At 41.4% G+C, this 18,181-nt stretch overlaps 1 protein-coding gene across 2 annotated transcripts; it reads left to right on the top strand.

The window, feature by feature from the left end:
* The first annotated feature begins 1,357 nt into the window (after positions 1 to 1,357).
* On the top strand, positions 1,358 to 17,846 carry LOC123162852 (elongation factor G, mitochondrial). Of its 2 annotated transcripts, XM_044580611.1 has the most exons (20): positions 1,361 to 1,914; positions 3,604 to 3,825; positions 4,574 to 4,695; positions 4,780 to 4,930; positions 5,177 to 5,248; positions 6,984 to 7,079; positions 7,346 to 7,434; positions 7,545 to 7,611; positions 8,395 to 8,433; positions 8,558 to 8,618; positions 8,731 to 8,840; positions 8,925 to 8,999; positions 9,077 to 9,145; positions 12,046 to 12,167; positions 13,962 to 14,087; positions 14,172 to 14,292; positions 14,395 to 14,495; positions 14,852 to 14,912; positions 15,411 to 15,464; positions 17,486 to 17,846. In XM_044580611.1, exons 1-20 carry the CDS (start codon positions 1,501 to 1,503, stop codon positions 17,588 to 17,590), a joined length of 2,277 nt encoding a protein of 758 aa, XP_044436546.1. In that variant the 5' UTR covers positions 1,361 to 1,500; the 3' UTR covers positions 17,591 to 17,846. The 2 variants fall into 2 exon arrangements, with proteins under 2 accessions (XP_044436547.1, XP_044436546.1); XM_044580612.1 differs by lacking the exon at positions 17,486 to 17,846 and having other exon boundaries at positions 1,358 to 1,914; positions 15,184 to 15,465.
* Positions 17,847 to 18,181: the final 335 nt, after the last annotated feature.

Here is an 18,181-nt window from a genome sequence, read left to right as displayed (position 1 = left end):
GCTTAACCAATGCCTCAGAGTTTTCACTTTGATCCAATAGTGCCGAATTCCTCAGGCTGTAGTGGTAAATGCTAGAATTTACAACATTCTAATGCTTGAACATAACGAAGTCGGATATCTAATAGGTAAGTCACATATAACCAAGCCTTGGGTACAACCACCCTGCGATACTGGGATCAACCTCTGTGGTAGCAAAGTCCATCCATTGCTCAACATGCGCCGGCAAGAATTATTAACAGATAAGCACTAAAGCTTGCTCAACTATGACGATAGGAGTACTTCTTATATTACTCACATATTCAATAAGAGAACCACCCCATAGCAGGTTGTCACCCTTTGAGCGAGCAACTGAAGGAAGAAAAGAAAATAGTGGTTAATTTAGGCAGTGTGGAATCAGTAAGACTTGGATTCAACTATATACCATAGCGTTCAATAGCCTTGCTCTAAGAAACAGCAACATCGGAAGTGTCAAGAACAGGAACCTGGGAATAAAAATTAGTCCCTTGCTCGCTGACTCACTCTATATTGAACAAATCTGTTGAGTCTAATTCGTGTACCAAGCCAGCTTACCTTGATGACATTGGTGTAGGAGTCAAAACCCGTTGTTGTCGACGTCCTGGCCGGTCTCAGCTGGCAACAAGCCCAGGCTGTGGCCGTTGTAGTGGAAGAAGAGGGAGTCCCCGGGTCGCGCGCACCTGACGAGCTGTGCATCGTTGCGTAGCGGGAGAAGGAATGGTCGCAGTGCGAGGGATGTAGAGCGTGGAGGCTTTCCACGACGGCGCCACCCGTCGATATCACGGCCATCACGCACCAGCCGCCGCAGCTCCACTGGCGCCGGAGCCGCCGCTGCTCTTTGCCGTGTGCGCCGGCTCGGTCCAACCTTGCCGAGGAATAGGGCAATAAAAAAGGGAGGCAGGAGATGGCGATGGGGTCGAGATCTTGGGACGATTGGAGACGCAGAGTAAATCGACCGTGGCCGCGCTGGATGGGGCCGAAGGCGGCGGCGGCAACCCTAGCTCGAGAGTGGAAAGCCAAAACAAGAGAGGAGGCTGCCTGCGTGTGAGAGATGAAAAGGAGGCCCAGTCCACGCGTTTTCTCCTTTGGGTAAAAAAAGTTGCGACAGTAAAACTGCCCACGTGGCATAGCCCTTCGTGCGCCCTTGTAGCGACTGTTAAAGAGTTTAATTTGTACTCCCTCTGTAAACTAATATAAGAGCATTTAGATTACTAAAATAGTGATCTAAACACTCTTATATTAGTTTACGGAGGGAGTAATTTACAAACACAGGCAATCAGCGTAACACATTCGACGACTTGTCTCGCCGACGTAGCTTTGTCCTGCGCCGTCAGTCCGCCCCAATGCCCAGAATCCCAGATGCACTTCTAATTCTGACTTCTCTACGATGCATGTTGTTCACACCAACTCCCTAGGGTTTTAGTTCAACCAGGCCAAAACCTCCACGCCGCCGCCGCCGCCGCCGCCGAGAATTCCTAGGCGGCGATGGCCATGTCCCGGCGTTCCGCCTCCCACCTCCTCTCCTCCTTCCGCCCTTTCTCCCTCCTCCTCCAGCCCCTCGCCGACGCCCCCTCGCCCGCGGCCGCGGCCGCAGCGGCGTCGGCTCGCCGGGCGATGTCCTCGGCGTCGGCTCTGCGGGCGCGGGGAGACGACAAGGAGTTGGCGCGGTGGCGCGAGTCCATGGATCGGATGCGGAACATTGGTATCTCCGCGCACATCGACTCCGGGAAGACGACGCTGACGGAGCGGGTCCTGTACTACACCGGCCGGATCCACGAGATCCACGAGGTGCGTGGCCGCGACGGCGTCGGCGCAAAGATGGACTCCATGGACCTCGAGCGCGAGAAGGGCATCACCATCCAGTCGGCAGCTACCTACTGTACCTGGAACGGATACCAGGTCCATTTCTCTCCTCTTCTCGCTCATTCTTGTAGCTGTTCCATTTCCCTCTTCTGATCACTATTGTTTTATTCCTGGTTAAAAGAAAATTGTATTGGTGTTTGAGTTAACGTCCAATCATATGACAAATCAACTGTGAAATAATAATGCTGTTACCTAACGCCATTCCAACATTTGGGGCTAACTGTAACTATTTTTTGTTAATCAGTACGAGACAGATAGCACATGTAACTTTGTTTCCTTTAAGCACTAACATATATGGTTGAAAAGCTTAATTGGCTGGTGTGTAAGGTCATACACCAAATGCAGGTGGTAAATGCTACTCCCTCCGTCCCATAATGTAAGACGTTTTTTTGGCACGGGAGTAACATACAAGTTCGAAAAGTCTAGAAAGTATAACCATTCTATGATATTTGCTAACTGATTAGCAAAGCTTATTCTCTCCTGGATATATCAATTTTTAGTTTTAACTAACATGTGGTATGTGTAAGAACTCAAGTATTAACCTGTCGCCTGGAATTTAAATATTAAAACCAAGCTGACCAAAATTTATGCTTCACACTAATATTTATGTTTTATTTATCATAAGTGGACAATAATTAGTTGCCGTACTACTATTCATTAGTTGCAATTGAACCTATGTAATTTCGTGTTTTCACTCTGTCCTTGTAATCTTTCTGATATTTCATCGAGCTCTTGAACCAGATCTTTCGTCTTTGAGTACCGCCTGTACCGCAGAAGTATATTGCTGCCCGTAGCTTTGGTGTCTCTAGAATGCGGTGTACTGCATCATGTTAAAGTGGTCTAGTCAACAATTTTCAGGCTGTAGATTTGCGCCAGCAAGGTGTTTCCTACAATTTATTGCTGCTTCTCAGGAGTTAGGTATATAAAGATGGGGGCTAATTTAACTAGGTTGGCTGTTGGCTTTTGCTTTCTCCACAGCATGTCCAGGCAATATGAAATGTGAGAAGAAAATTGGAAAAATCATCAATCAAGAATACTATGTGACGTCATTCATGCAATTGCAAAAGAAAAATGCAAGGGGAATGTGATTGGTGGTTTCATTCTTAAACACGTCAGCATTGTTGATGCCACAAATGAAGTAGTCCCATTAACTATACCAAAACCGTGGTCAGGCGAGGAATGGAGCAAATGGCAAATGTCCACATGATAGAGATGTAAATTGCCGAACATGGACGAGTTGCCAGCCAGTACCAAATAGCCATTATTCTTGTTCAAGTGGAGTACCACATGTGAATTCTCCCGAGCTATTATTAGTGGAGACGCAATTGCTTCATGACAATAGACCCATTTGAAAGAATCAAAGGAGTGGTTTTGATAGACATCTATTTCATGGCAAGTGGCAACTATCGATGTGAGTTGAATGAGCTACCCGAGTCAACTCGTGCTAGTCCCACCCGCTTCTTTAATAGCTGTTTCCCGGAACACAGCTGCCCCTGCCACTGGGCTTCAAACTAGGATCTGTGGGTTGGGGTCAATATGATTGGTTGAAGCAGATACACCAAAACCATGCATGTATCTAGTACCATTTGAACTTTAGAATTGCCCCCCAGAAGCAACCTTTTTGTCGTCATGTATACAACCATTGATCACTATCCCTTGTATTGTCTTGTCTGAATGCTTTTGTTTTGACCCATCTTACACTGTTCTTGTGTTCTATCGTTGCAGATTAATATCATTGATACCCCAGGTCACGTGGATTTCACTGTTGAGGTTGAAAGGGCCCTCCGTGTTCTTGATGGTGCTATACTTGTGCTATGTAGTGTTGGTGGTGTACAAAGTCAATCGATTACTGTTGATCGACAAATGAAAAGATATGAAATTCCAAGGGTTGCATTTATTAACAAGTTGGACCGCATGGGAGCTGATCCATGGAAAGTTCTCAACCAGGTGAGCACGAGTCTGACTTCTGTGGTCTATATGCACTGATGCTCTCTCATGATACTACGAGGCGTGAGAAGCTTAATGCAAAATGTCCCTTCTCTCCTTTCGTGATGGATTTTCCTCTCGTAGTGGGAGTGGGTAAAAGTCTGTGTTATCATTTCATTCCATGTCTTTATGTTGTATTTTCTGTGAGGACACGCTTCTGCATGCCATGTTAGTATCGTACTGCTAGCTTACAATTCTTATCGTGTTTAATACAGGGAAGGTCAAGGCAATAAATACTGTTCCTATTTCATTTGAATTCTGATGAAGTAGCAGTCAAGTATTTGCTACTTTGCTTTGCACTGAAGTGGTATCTGAAATGCACTGACGTCCTGGGTTCATTTCGAATATTTTATGCCCTTCATTGCTAAATCAGCTCATCTTTTATCTTGCATCCAGTTTAAAAATTCTTTTTGGAAGTACAAGGTATGGGTTAGGCGGTTCAAAGTAAAAGGGGAAAACAAGGACTTCACAAGTGCAAGGGCTGGCTTTGCATTCTTTTTTAGTATCTGCAATGTGGACCAGGCTTACATCTTAATGCTATAGTTGCTGCATTTTGATATTACTGGAAATCATCATTCTTATGCTTACTTTTAGGCTCGCCATTTTTTCTGATAATTTTCAGTTTTTATAGTCCGGTGAGGTGTCTTGCACTTGTCTGTTGTTGCTATCAGTTTCTATAGCTCAGTTTTGCTTTTGTGTAAAATTGAAGGCTCGGGCCAAACTACGGCACCAGAGTGCAGCTGTACAAGTGCCGATAGGATTGGAAGAGGAGTTTGAGGGCCTTGTTGATCTTGTGGAGTTGAAGGCTTTGAAGTTTGAGGGTGGAAGTGGGTGTGTCCCTGTTCTTACAAGCATTTAGTTGTGAGGGTTATTGGTATCTGGAATCTTGGATGACACATCGTTTGTAATGTGCAGACAGGAGGTTGTTGCATCTGATGTCCCATCCAACATGCAAGATTTTGTAATGGACAAGAGACGTGAACTTATTGAAGTTGTTTCAGAAGTAGATGACCAGCTTGCAGAAGCTTTTCTTAATGACGAGCCAATAACAGCTAATGAGCTTAAGGTTCATCCAACTTCCATTATTATTTTCTGTTGTTTCTATATGCGTATATACCATTTCATGAAATGACTATATAAGCTACAATCCATCTGAAAATTATTCCAGATTATAGCTACATCTTTTGAAACGGATGTAGCTGTAGCTGCTAAAAGCAATCATGTTGAAGGAACAGAATGATTTTACCCCCTTGAATATTGCAGTTTGTGTGATTAAATATTGCCTTTGGTGTCTTATTTTCTTTTCGACCAGGCTGCTATCAGAAGGGCAACAGTAGCGCGCAAGTTCATACCAGTTTACATGGGAAGTGCATTCAAAAATAAGGTCAATGGCTGCAATTTTCCGTTCTTTATCTGGTTCTTTTCATTTACTAGCTAAATGCTCGGAAGGTATTTTTTGTTAATAGATTATAGTTGTTTAAAAGCTTGTCCCACCATAGTCCCTGAGTTTTTGTAAAATAAACTTTTTTTTTCTCAAAATATACATTAATCAAATCAACTATATATGTCCTCAATAGAATGGATGACAACTGTGGCAATTCCTAGTAACTTGGGTGGATGGAACGCCATGAACTTATATATACATTAAACTTATAGTCTCTCTCTTTGCAAATAGACACTGTTATGGTCATGGGGCACAGGTCTACAGTTTCAAACATGCAACTTACTGTTACTACTATTATGAATATGCCAGTAAAATAAAAAATAACACTGTGCTTTCAAAATATTTTTCATGGAAAACTACTGATGCCATTTTCATTTCACTCTAAACTATTTTCCCATATGCACGAGTTGAAGTCAGAGAAGTTCAATCATGTACTCTCTAGGAGGATGTCATCTATTTACAATGCAAGAATGGTTGCAATTTAAGACTAAGCGCCCAAGAACGCCCAAGAAATGTTACTTTAAGTTTGAGAAAGTGAAATCTTGCTGGAAGATGTGCTAGGAAGCTAGGGTTTTTCACAAGGGCATTTTCCCTGTGCCATCACCTGGACCTGTGATGGCTGTTCTCGATCTTCACCGAGGCGACCTTGCTCTCGATCTCAAAATTCCCCATGCCTCTGTGTTCCAGCCTTGGTGTCGAGCTCATCTGCTGCTGTGGCCTCTTCTTGAAGTGCCGCGCTCGCGGCCCTGCCTTCAAGCCCCAACCAAAGCTCTACCCTGCCCCCTTGCAGTGCAGTTCCTAGGCGCAGCCTAGGTACCACCTAAGCGACTGGCGCAAAACTAAATACCGCTCGATCAAAACTAAAGAAAAAGGTTCAAGAATAACATTTGACAAAATGATCAGCATAAAATGTTCAATTAAAGAGAAGATTTGATACAACAGTTTGATTACTTAATCAGTCAGCAGTATTTCTGGAGTAAGGCACATTGTTGCAAACAATCAAAGGCATACAACTTGCTGCTATTTTAAGTATTACAAAATTGGGCATTTGTTTTATGTCTTCTTTTACGGTGTTGTCTATCATGTATGAATGTCTGAGATCTTTGTTGCCACCAATCCTCATCGTGTAATCTTGCCTGGAGTATAACTGTTCTTAGGGCCTTGTCAATTCCAGGGGACCGTCCTTAAGCACTAAATGGAGCACAATATTGCGATTAAGCAAACAGCAAAACATGAAAAGGATACTGATGTTTAAGAGCTAGGACCGTGATAGTCAGATCCATTTTACTATTTGTAATTACCTTATACTGGGTCGTTGGAGTACTGTAGATTAAACATTGCTCTCATGCATGCACTTCATGCAAGTCATTAGAGCCTGACTTTAAAGAAGTGTAGAATAGATAGCCAAATTGCATGTCAACGACAGATGTGCATGTTGCCTATTCACAACGAGAATGATCACATGAAGATTGTGTATTGTACTGATTGTCATACTTTGGTGGTTTAGGTGTAGATAAGATTGTTCACAGTTATGACAACTCTTGCACTAGTACTTGTGTAAGAACCTGCAGTTAGCATCTTTATTGTACTATTGTTAATGCTAGGTTGCTATACAACAAATTTGCTGTTGGTGTTCCATTGCTTACAGTTTCGATCTTTTTGACTGGTTTTATAGGGTGTTCAACCTCTTCTTAATGGTGTGCTTGACTATCTACCCTGCCCACTGGAAGTTGAGAACTTTGCTCTTGACCAAAACAAGTCAGAAGAGAAGGTAGAACACTGTCTCCACAATACATTTAATATAGTAGATATGGAACATAGGTTTCCCTTTATGCACTTTACGGCACTTTCCATCATCCACCACTCATCCTACAAAGCCAGAAGTGAGGAGAGATGGAAAGCATGTAAAGTAGATAAAATGTGTGGAGTTTTATGTGAGCAAATAGCGTTTGTACTGTATCTGCCTGTTATGTTGGTGAAGCTCTTATTTCCTTTTATTAGCTTTCATAACGAATTGCCACCTGGTTTGATGGTTAGGTTTCATTATCTGGAACTCCAGCTGGTCCACTTGTAGCATTAGCCTTTAAGCTTGAGGAAGGCCGTTTTGGTCAGTTGACATATCTAAGGTGATTGTGGATCTTCTACGAACTGATTTTGTTGCATTATCATGCGTTGTTATTGGACACGGGTACTATTATTTTGCTTCTCAACTAATTATTTCTTACTACATGTCTAGAATCTACGAAGGTGTGATTCGGAAGGGTGACTTCATACAGAATGTAAATACAGGAAAAAAGATCAAAGTAAGACCCAGACTTAATCCCAAGTCCCAGCAAGGACGTTGAAGCTGTAGTTGCCAAATTACCATATTGTTCTTTCAGCACACATGTTTAACAATTGACAATGCCAATATTTTATATTTTGAGGGGCATACTGTATATTGATCTATGAAGAAACGGGAGGGATTTACTTTAATCAAAGAAGAAAAAAAGGTTAAATAGTTCTCCCTCCGTCCCAAGATAAGTGTCGCAAAAAAGTTTGACTCTGTACTAAATCAGCGACACTTACTTTGGGACGGAGGGAGTAATATTCAAAATAGTGTACTACAGTCCTCCTGGCTTTTAACACTGTGTCCTATAGAGCTGTTACAGTTGTGAGTCTGACCAGTCTGGTGAACATACTGCCATGATACAGCAGAAGAAGAAAAAAATGACTTTATGTAACATATTTGTTTTTTGTAATTATATTTAGTATAGTAGTTGCGATATTGCATATTTGTGTTGGTAAACTAAATGTAGATGCGTTGTCATGACATTTCATAACTGCACATCATTTGCCTGGTTTCAAATCTAAATCTGAATATGTTACAGAACATTGGTTCCAACTATCAAAGCCTAAATATTACAGAACATTGATTCCTATTATTTAAGCCTAAATTTTCCATAGAAAATAGTAATCATATCAGGAGAGCAATAGATGCCTTCAATCTGATATACCTTAGATTTGCCTCTACTTTTAATTGTTGGTTGTGGGAATTTCAAAAGGTTTGCCTTCTCTGATCTAAGTGCTGTTCACTGTTTCTCTAGGTTCCACGATTAGTAAGGATGCACTCCAATGAGATGGAGGTAAGTTGCACGTTATGTTAAGTTAACGCTTGAAAAATCAACTGTTTGGATCAACATCGATGGCCATTCTTTACTATAAAATCAATTTGTTGGCTAGTATCTTAATTCTTTGCGATCAATATAGGATATTCAAGAAGCACATGCTGGCCAAATTGTTGCTGTGTTTGGTGTTGATTGCTCGTCAGGTAAATTATTAGCAACGTAATATTCAGAATCTTTTCTGTGCCGTAAATTTTCCAGGTTATGCTACCATCTTTTGGATTTCTTCAGTGCCTTCCCCGCTTTTTGCATCAACAGGTGATACATTTACAGATGGGTCGGTCAAATATACTATGACTTCAATGCATGTCGCTGAACCTGTGATGTCCTTGGCTGTTAACCCGATATCTAAAGATTCTGGAGGACAAGTAACTCATCTGCTGTTTTAAAGATTCACGTGTCATATTTTATATCTTAACTTTGTTGACTAATTAATTACTGTGACATTTCAGTTTTCAAAAGCACTGAATCGATTCCAGAGAGAAGATCCTACTTTCCGTGTAGGTCTGGATCCAGAGAGTGGACAGGTTTGTTCTTCCATCTATTATGTTTGCTTTATTCTATTATTATCATGTATTTTCTAAAGCGTACTTTGGACTTGCAGACAATTATTTCTGGTATGGGTGAGTTGCATTTGGATATCTATGTTGAACGCATCAGGAGAGAGTACAAGGTACACAAACAATTAGTTCAAGGACATACTTGGTTTCCCCGCTTCACTGAAAGCTTGCTATATGAGCTGCACTGTTAACTGTTGAGTAAATCCTTGTCTTGTTTGCTTTATGAGCTAGTTCAGCCATTGCAGCCTATTTTATTTTTTCTTTGTTTCAAGGTGTGTTTGGTTTGCGAACGAAGTGGAATGGAATGTCATGGTTCTATTCCACTGGAATGGGTTGGTTCAGTGTTTCGCTTTTCATTTGAGAGATAGAACGGAATGAATTCAGCAACTCTTGCATAAAAACGGTGAGGTTGCCTCTCACGTGCATATATACAATATGAACAAGTACGAAGTATTTTGCCCAAACATGGCATAGCTTTGCTCAAACAGACAGAGGACCCATTGTATTTTACTTTGAATTGTACTTCACATTGAATACGTACATTGAGTTGTTTTTCAATCGAGAAATATTGCTCATAGATGGAACCATGCAATATTTGCTAGGCATAAATTAAACACAGCAACGCTCTTGGTGCTGACCTCAAGATAGGAGCGCAAGGAGAGCTCCTGTCCATCCCGCCGACGGAGACCTGATCTGTTAGGGGACGGCGTGCAGGAAGCAGTGGTTGCCGCTGTTGTAGCCGGCGGCGAGGCAGTGGTTGCGTGGGAGAGGTAGCCGTTACAGCCCCCGGAAGGTTAGGTCACCGTCCTCCCCGGCAGTTCAGGTTTCCGCCTCCCCTAGCAGATCAAGTCGCCGCCGCCTGGTCCCTAGCAGATCAGGTCTAATCACTGGGGAGAGGAGCAGCCGGCGGCGCGGATTGATGGAGAGGAGCAGCTGGCGGCAGAGTACGAGAGAAGGGAGAAGCGACAGGGTCTCGTGCGAGAGAGGGAGAGGCGATAGGTGAGTGCGAGGCGAGGCAGCGGTCTGTGCCGTTCCATCGATTTGGAGGATGACTCGGTTACGGATCTGGGCCGAATATTCCCTTAGGCTGTGTTCGGTTGACAGGGTTGTGAAGGGGTTTTGGCAGGGATTGAGGTGGATTTAATCCCTTACAAGTCAAAACCCCCTCAAATCCCCTCCAATCGTCTTGACAAAGGGTGTAACCAAACAAGGCCTTAGTGGGAACGAGTCGGTTCCAGTTCTAGCTATGTACCAAACACAAGAATGAGGCCCAAGTACAGGTCGGACCCATTCCATTCCACTTGGTGACTCATACCAAACACACTTGATCTGTTTTATTCTTGACAGCGTGGAAAGTTCATTTGCAGTTTTGGCTTGGCTTGGGCATGGGCTGCAAACAGCTACACAGCCTAATTTTTGCATTCCCATATTGATTAACTTAACTCCTCAAGATACTGTTATATTAGTGTAGGTTTAGTTTTATTCTCATATATTGTCATATCCTTGAACATATGTCATGTACTCATGTACTCTGTCTGTTCTAGGTCAACAGTCTTTAAGGTGGTACTTTGATCATTAATTTCTATAGCATACATTAGTAAATATTTACTGTTGGGAATTAGCAAAAAAATCAAGCATAGTTTTCAGTTATCATGTTATGGGTCAAGATAATTTTGTATATGCTGATGGTCAAAACTTGCTCTGTTTAACTACACTGTAAAATATCATTTAGGAAAGAACAAAGTAGTACTCCCTCCGCTCCATATTGATTAGGTATTGTAAATGTTGATATTTTTATAAAAAATTGGTAAACTTTGTACTTGGCCAAATCTATATATTGGTTCGGTAATGTGTATGTTGATATCTTTTCTCTACATAAGCTTGGTCAAACTTTACATAGTTTGACTTGGACAAAATCTATATGCACTATATTTCATAATGGAGGGAGTAGGAATGGATAAATTGTTCCACCTCTAGGAAACACATTCCATCTATTTAACCGCAGTGTTCTAACTAGTGCAAGACACTAGGTTGGCAACAGCAAGGAGCCAAGGCGGCTGTACAACAACAATAACAGACAGTTAAAACGTTATGCTTCATCAAAACAGATATACGAACTAGAAGTTCTACAATCAGAGTTGAAACAAGCCTTATTTTCCAAGTGAATAGGCATCCAAGTTTTTTGGTCCTCTATCTCTAATTCTTCTTAACACCAATGTAAGTACTTGGCAGCGCTATGGAAATTTAAAAGCGGCAACCTAGGCTGTTTGTCAAGAAGACTGAAAATCACCTCCTTTAGATAGCACTTTTTCCAAATCTTGCTCATCAAGAGAGGTTAGCAAGCTCAAAACACCCACACCAAATGTGGCTGCATTCTGCACACCACTAGGTCTATTTCCATTTGCAAAGTACTAAAGGGAAAACATGATCGGGTGGGGAAGCTTAAAAGTTAGATCTAGAAGTATGAAAGATGGGACTGCATATATGGCTCTTCACTACCACTCCCATAAAAAATGAAAGAAATGAAGAGAAAGCAAGGCTGATGGACGCGATAGGAAGAATGGCAGTTCAGTATCTGCTGGAGCTCCATAGCCAAAGTGCCACTGTGGCCACATGAGAGACCCCATTGCCGTCACATCTGCTCTCTGTCCGTGAAATGTCCAGTCTGGAGTCATGGGTGGACTGGAGCCAGAGTCTTGAATGGAATTAGGGTTGGGTGTTTCTATGTGTTGCTACTGGGCTGAGCCATATTGATGACGTGTCCTGGTGTATTTGTTATAACCCACCAAGAGCAGACATCCCATGTGTTCATGTATCGTGTTCCTACTGAGCACTACATTTCAGAGTTCAGAAATATTGCTGCATGCCTCTTTATTGAGCTTCTTTGATATGCTTCTGTGTTGACAATTTTCATTAAGCGCATGATATTCTTATGATGAATGTTGATGTCTGACTCACTGTACACTTGTATCTGTTGAAATTGAATAGATGTAACATGTTTTAACTCATGTAGGTTGATGCAAAGGTTGGGAAACCTCGTGTGAACTTCCGGGAATCGATCACCCAGCGTGCTGAATTTGATTACTTGCACAAAAAGCAATCGGGCGGTCAAGGCCAATATGGGCGAGTTTGTGGGTGAGTTCATTCAAATGAAATAATTATCCGCAAATTAATTTCCATTATTTGCTTTTATCTCAGTTTTTCCGGTTCCGGGAAGCAATTACTTTGTGATGCATATATATGGGACACCTGCTGTTAATACATGTTTTAGCTGCGTCGTTACTGGATTATTCCTACTCCCTATTCCTACTTGTAAGACGAGTATTGGATGGCGTGGAAAGTGTTGCTGGAGTAGAACAAGGTTGGACCGCACCCTGGCGCTGTAAGTTGCCTCAAGGGAGCCTGGATACCTAGGGCCAGCAAATATCAATGAACGTAGTAATCCAGCCACTTCATATAATGTCATGGAATATATACTTCACCCAAATGGAGAATGCAAGAACACTTATAATATTGTTTTCACCGGTGTGGAAAGCTTCCACCATTATAGAATACTTACCCTTACCTTTTAAAATTTTCAGTTTTGTGATGACATGTTCTCTTTAGTCGTTAATTAGTATAATATCATGGTTTCTTAATTTAGGAATATAGGTTCCACTAAATATCTTTATGATTTGTTGTTAAGGCCACTTCATGCCTATAAATAGAGGCCAGATCCTCTAGTTTTGTAACTCACTCGTGTACATTTTACCTATGAACTGAATTCTCGTTGTTGTGGTTATTATATTGCACTCCTATCTGAAAGTTTTGGATTACACAGCTTACGCTCCTGTGATCACATGTGTATTACAACAGTTGAAGTTATCCCGTATGTTTGTGTTGTCTATTTTTGTGGCAACAGTGCACACAGTTCACTGATATGGGTGTCATGAGTGTGCTGTCAATCTGATATTTCTTCTCTGATCTGGTGTTGAGATTGAGTAGGATCACTTTAGTTAGCCAACTTTTGGAGCTCACAAGGGAAGATATTTCCTTTTGATATCAGTGACCCAAGACCTGTCCTGCAGCACCTCCAGCATGGTCTGCCTCCTCCTGGTCCACCTAAGAACAAGACTGTAGAGTTCGGGAGTGTTCTCGATAACCGCTTTGACCGTCTAGCCATCGAGCTTCCCAAAAAAGTGTGCTCGTCCTGTCGCCAACCACTAACTTGGTCGATGCAGCTCGCACCGCTCATCTTTGGAGAATCGAATGTCAAGCTCTCACGAGCGGCGGAAAGGGTTAGTACCATCCTTGAAATCCAACACACCCTCAGACTGATCATGGTCTTGGACAGCTCATGGATGCTGAGGCCTCCAGACTTCATCAGACGACAAGCCTTGTTCCAGTTGACGTGGCAGTGATTGCCATGTGCGGCTGCTCTGCCAATCCAAAGGAGAACCCCTAACAATCTTATACATCTGCACCTCCTTATAGGCGCCCATCACCTTGATATATTGCGAGAAGTATTTACTGATAAGGAAAATAAGGTAATGATTGGGGAGAGTTACAAAGTGTGTTTTATTTGAAACCTTAGTTGCTATTCATCACTTGCTCCTGATTGCTGATTCGTATTGCCTAGCGCTCTATCATTGACTGTCCCTAGCACAGTCCTTATTGCTCTTGGTCTTTGCTGCCGTTGTGTTTTAGTGGACTTCATGTGAGAGGAAACTCGATGATGACTGGACAGTTGGCGCTTTCCTGATCTTCTACTCATCCGCAGCTTGTAAATGTGCTCAGAGCATGAATATACCTGTGCACCAAAGTGGAGTTAAGACCTGCCAAATTTAACTAGAAAAATGATGCTTCCAGTTTACCTTACCTTAAATCAGTTATGCGAATAAATATTTAGGATATTTCATTTGGAGCTTCATGATAAGCAAGAATATGCAGGTACATTGAGCCTCTTCCATCAGATGCTGAAGGTAAATTCGAATTTGATAACATGATTATTGGACAAGCAATTCCATCCAACTTTATACCAGCGATTGAAAAGGGTTTCAAGGAGGCTTGCAATTCGTGAGTCTATCTCTTCCACACTAGTTCAGCTATTCCGCATTTTGTTTGTGGTGTTAATTTGTGTTTGCATGCTGGCTACTGCAGGGGTTCATTAATAGGGCATCCTGTGGAGAATATTAGGATTACACTGACTGATGGGGCTTCACATCAAGTCGATTCCAGTGAGCTTGCGTTTAAGCTAGCTGCTATCTATGCTTTTAGACAGGTGAGCCGAGTCCTTTCCTGTGGGGGCAAATGTCATTTCTAGTGATTGTTGCACTGCTACAATGCGAATGCAAGCGTTATTCATAAACTTGTTTTTTTTCAGTGTTATACTGCTGCTAAACCTGTTATATTAGAGCCTGTGATGAAGGTGGAACTAAAATTTCCAACAGAGTTTCAGGGCACAGTAACTGGTGACATAAACAAGTGAGTTTTTTTTATGCCAACAAGCTATGCTTGTACTGAGATGTATGGTTAGCGGATGATTCATGATTTCACGCTAAATTTTCCTATTCTACTCAAGAAATGCATATACTTGCATGCAATTCACTTTAAAAGGATAATTGCCTCCTTAGCACCTGAAAAGGCACAATTTGCTGGAATACCATAGGCCATGGTAATGGTAGTGATAAATTGGTTATGGCATCAGAACATATTGACAACTTGTGATATTTTGGCAAACTGACTTCCGTGGGTGCTATTGGATTTTATTTTTGTACACTCATCAACTCAATTCTTCAAACCATACTAAGTGTATTTCTTTTGTTTGGTGTGGTAAACAGGAGAAAAGGTATTATTGTTGGAAATGACCAGGAAGGCGATGACACAGTTGTAGTATGCCATGTACGTAAGCCTTGTTCCTTTCGGTTTCTTGCCTCATGTAGCACAAATACTACTCTAGTATTGTCTTGTGATAAACTGACAGATTTAATAATTGTATTGGTCATGAGTGGTTGTAGTAATCGATGTTGGTAGCTTTGGCTTTTCTGTAGTTTGTAGCGATAAGTGTCTAAGAGAACAACTGAAGCATTACGAAATCAATTGCAGTATTACCCTCGTAACATTAAAAATATGCTTTCTATTGGGTGAGTCGGTGACGGGTTACAGGTTGGAGGTTCCACTAATCTACATGAACAACAGCCAGGACAACATTTTTGACTAATAAACTTCACTTTAGAACCTTTACCATTTGGCCTACTTGACACCACAATAAACATGTCAGATCAGTAGACTATAAGAGGAACAGGTATATTGTGAAATTCATAATGTAGATGTCCATGTTAAGGCCAATTACCTTGTGCATTGTTATTGGACTTAGCCTCTCGTCCTGCTCTCTTTCAGGTTCCACTAAACAATATGTTTGGATATTCGACAGCGCTTCGCTCAATGACACAGGTAATATTTTGTTCTTCTTTATGACTCCTGATGTTCATTCTAGAACATTTGTTTTGGCAATAAACATGATCATTCATATGCTTTTTATCCTTATTCTTCACCCGGCGCATTCTTTGCAAAGTAGTTACCATTCAAGATGCTCTCTATCCTTGTTGTTTACTTGGCACGTTCTTTACCGTGTAGTCTGCGGCAGCAATCTGTTACACGCATGGGTGATACCTGCCGTATGTGAGGTAATAAGAACTTGTATTTCGTGGAGGCTAAGGGCCAGTATCAATATACAAAGCCTTATAACAATGGGGAATATCACATGCAATACACGGAACTAGTATATTATCTCTTAACACCTTATACAAAAGTGTATGGTGAAAGTATAAAAAGTTGTGGAGAAAACTAAGAGATGTCCTGGATGTGATGTAGCGCACATGTCCAAACCTAACATCAAATTCAGTCTTGGTTGCAAGAGCTATAGAAGACAATTGATGCCTCTGTACCTAATAGTCAAGAGTTTCTCTTCCCACAGTTCAATCACGTGTGATCGTGCAGTCAACGCAGGGTGTTGTGGACCTATGTGGCAGTTGAGGCACCAAATTAATACAGCAATTCCAAAACTAAAGGAAGTACTAATAATTATTTTCTGTTCGTATAAACTTCCTTATTTATTTGCCAACAAGTGAACATGGATACATCTCTCAATGAACTTCTCTTTTTCCGGTTCCAGTTTTGTGTTCATTTGATATGATAGTCAATGCCAGTAGAGTACATCATATCGCCCAAGTTAGCCCTCTTTCTCCGATACGTCCTTGCAATTAGTTCATTGCGCTCTGCATGCACTTTTTTACATCCACATCATGAAAATTACATCAGTGTGCCTCCAGTCGTTGGAGATAGACATCATTATACATTTTATTTATGTTTTATCAGTATTTTGTTATGCTGGAATGGAAATATTGGAAATCGACCTCAAAATAGAACCAATGCTATCACTTATCAGTCATTGCCTGGTCATCAACCTGGCCAGCCGTCTGAGGTCTCGGCACACTGGGTCACTGGTTGTACTTGGGTCATCGGTTGGACATGGTTGTACTTCAAATATTTTTCATTATATATAGGTTAAAAGTGGTTATAACAAGATCTTATAGTTGTATGTGCCATTCCACACAACGTGCTTGTGTGTCTGGTTATACCTGTTTGCTCTGGTTCGAGGGCAGTCTGGGTTTGATTTCTCTGTTCTTTCACAATACCTCTTTTGTGCACAATAAATTTTCTGGCACAATCTATTTCTATTTAGGTTCGCTACTCCCTCCGCTCACTTTTGTAAGTCGTTTAAGACAGCTGAAATTGAACTGTTTTAGGTGATGTCTTAAATGTCTAAAACGTCTTACAAAATTGAACGGAGGGAGTACTTGAAATGCTCAATTATTGAATAGTTTATATTGGGAAGTCATCTATAGAGCATGTTCTCCGAGAGCATATATGCATTTGTTTACTTACCGTAATAGCATAGCTTAATGTACAGCAATATTGCTATAGAACAAGTCTGAGGCCCCACCAGTGAGCTGTGAGAACTGTTTGGTCCTGGCGGTTCTGTGAATGTCATTTAGGTAGTACTCCCTCTGTAACCTAATATAAGAGCGTTTAGATTACTAAAGTAGTGATCTAAACGCTCTTATATTTGTTTACGGAGGGAGTAGGTATTAAGTATTAAAAGAAGTTTGAAGCCATATTGCTAGAAAAAAAGTTAGAAGCCTCATCACGGAGCTGCGAGAGCTGCTTGATTTCTTATGGTCTACTCTCTTCTCTCGTCCACATGTTTATTCAACCTTTCATGGTACTACAATGCAGTTTCATACATAGTCATTACATACCCACCTGTTTTATAAACCCATCACACCCCCTATTTCAAGTCTTTGGTTTGGCATTAAAAGGAAAGGTTGTCAGAAAAATAGAAAATAAAAACAAACTAGCATGGTGGTGTTCCTAATTAATTCCATGCTTAATTTTTGGTTCATGTACTGCAGGGAAAAGGCGAGTTTACAATGGAGTATATGGAGCATAATACTGTCTCGCAGGATGTACAGATGCAGCTTGTGAATGCACATAAGGCCACTAAGAGCGCAGACTGATTCTTCTGGAGCACAGAGAAAACAAATTTTGTTTCCATTATATTCGTTAACTTTGTTTCCACTGCCCCTCAAATGGTGAGCTAGGACATCACTAATAGGCAATATTTGTAGAATTACATCCGATAGTCAGCACAGGAATGGGTATGTTGTAATAATCTCAAAACCCTTGGTACAAACTCACATGAAATATTGTAGGCCGGGATTGTTATGGAGAAGCAGCAAAGCTATAGCGTCCTTGAAAGTTTTTACCACCCTACAGTACCTTTCCGAATGTATGGACTGACCATGAAGAAAGATTTCTCATGCTCAAGTTGTTTACAAATTTTAAGAGGAAAGTTAAGGTATTGCAAGGTTTTATACTGAGCTTGAGCATTTGCAAACTAAACGTACTACAAACTGCAACATTGCATCAATGCATTAACATCCAGACGCAAAATCAAGCTAGACAGGGCTTGCCGTGACAGCATCAGTGTGCTGGCCTTGTCCAAAACTGCCTTCAGTAAGAACACAAAGTGCTTGGTCAGCAGCGTCTGGAGCTAGCATCACCCCAACTAATCTGGAATGGAGAATGGATTATCTGTTGCACGTGAA

Source organism: Triticum aestivum, chromosome 7B (assembly GCF_018294505.1).
Source record: "Triticum aestivum cultivar Chinese Spring chromosome 7B, IWGSC CS RefSeq v2.1, whole genome shotgun sequence".
Classification (NCBI taxonomy): Eukaryota; Viridiplantae; Streptophyta; class Magnoliopsida; order Poales; family Poaceae; genus Triticum; species Triticum aestivum.
The sequence above is the reverse complement of the archived record's forward strand: the minus strand, read 5'-3'. Positions and strand labels throughout refer to the sequence as shown.

Coding starts and splice junctions, on each gene's coding strand:
- LOC123162852 (XM_044580611.1), top strand. CDS start 1,501: ATGGCCATGTCCCGGCGTTCCGCCTCCCACCTCCTCTCCTCCTTCCGC. Junction 7,080..7,345: donor AAAACAAGTCAGAAGAGAAG/GTAGAACACTGT, acceptor TTTGATGGTTAG/GTTTCATTATCTGGAACTCC. Junction 14,496..14,851: donor GTAACTGGTGACATAAACAA/GTGAGTTTTTTT, acceptor TGTGGTAAACAG/GAGAAAAGGTATTATTGTTG.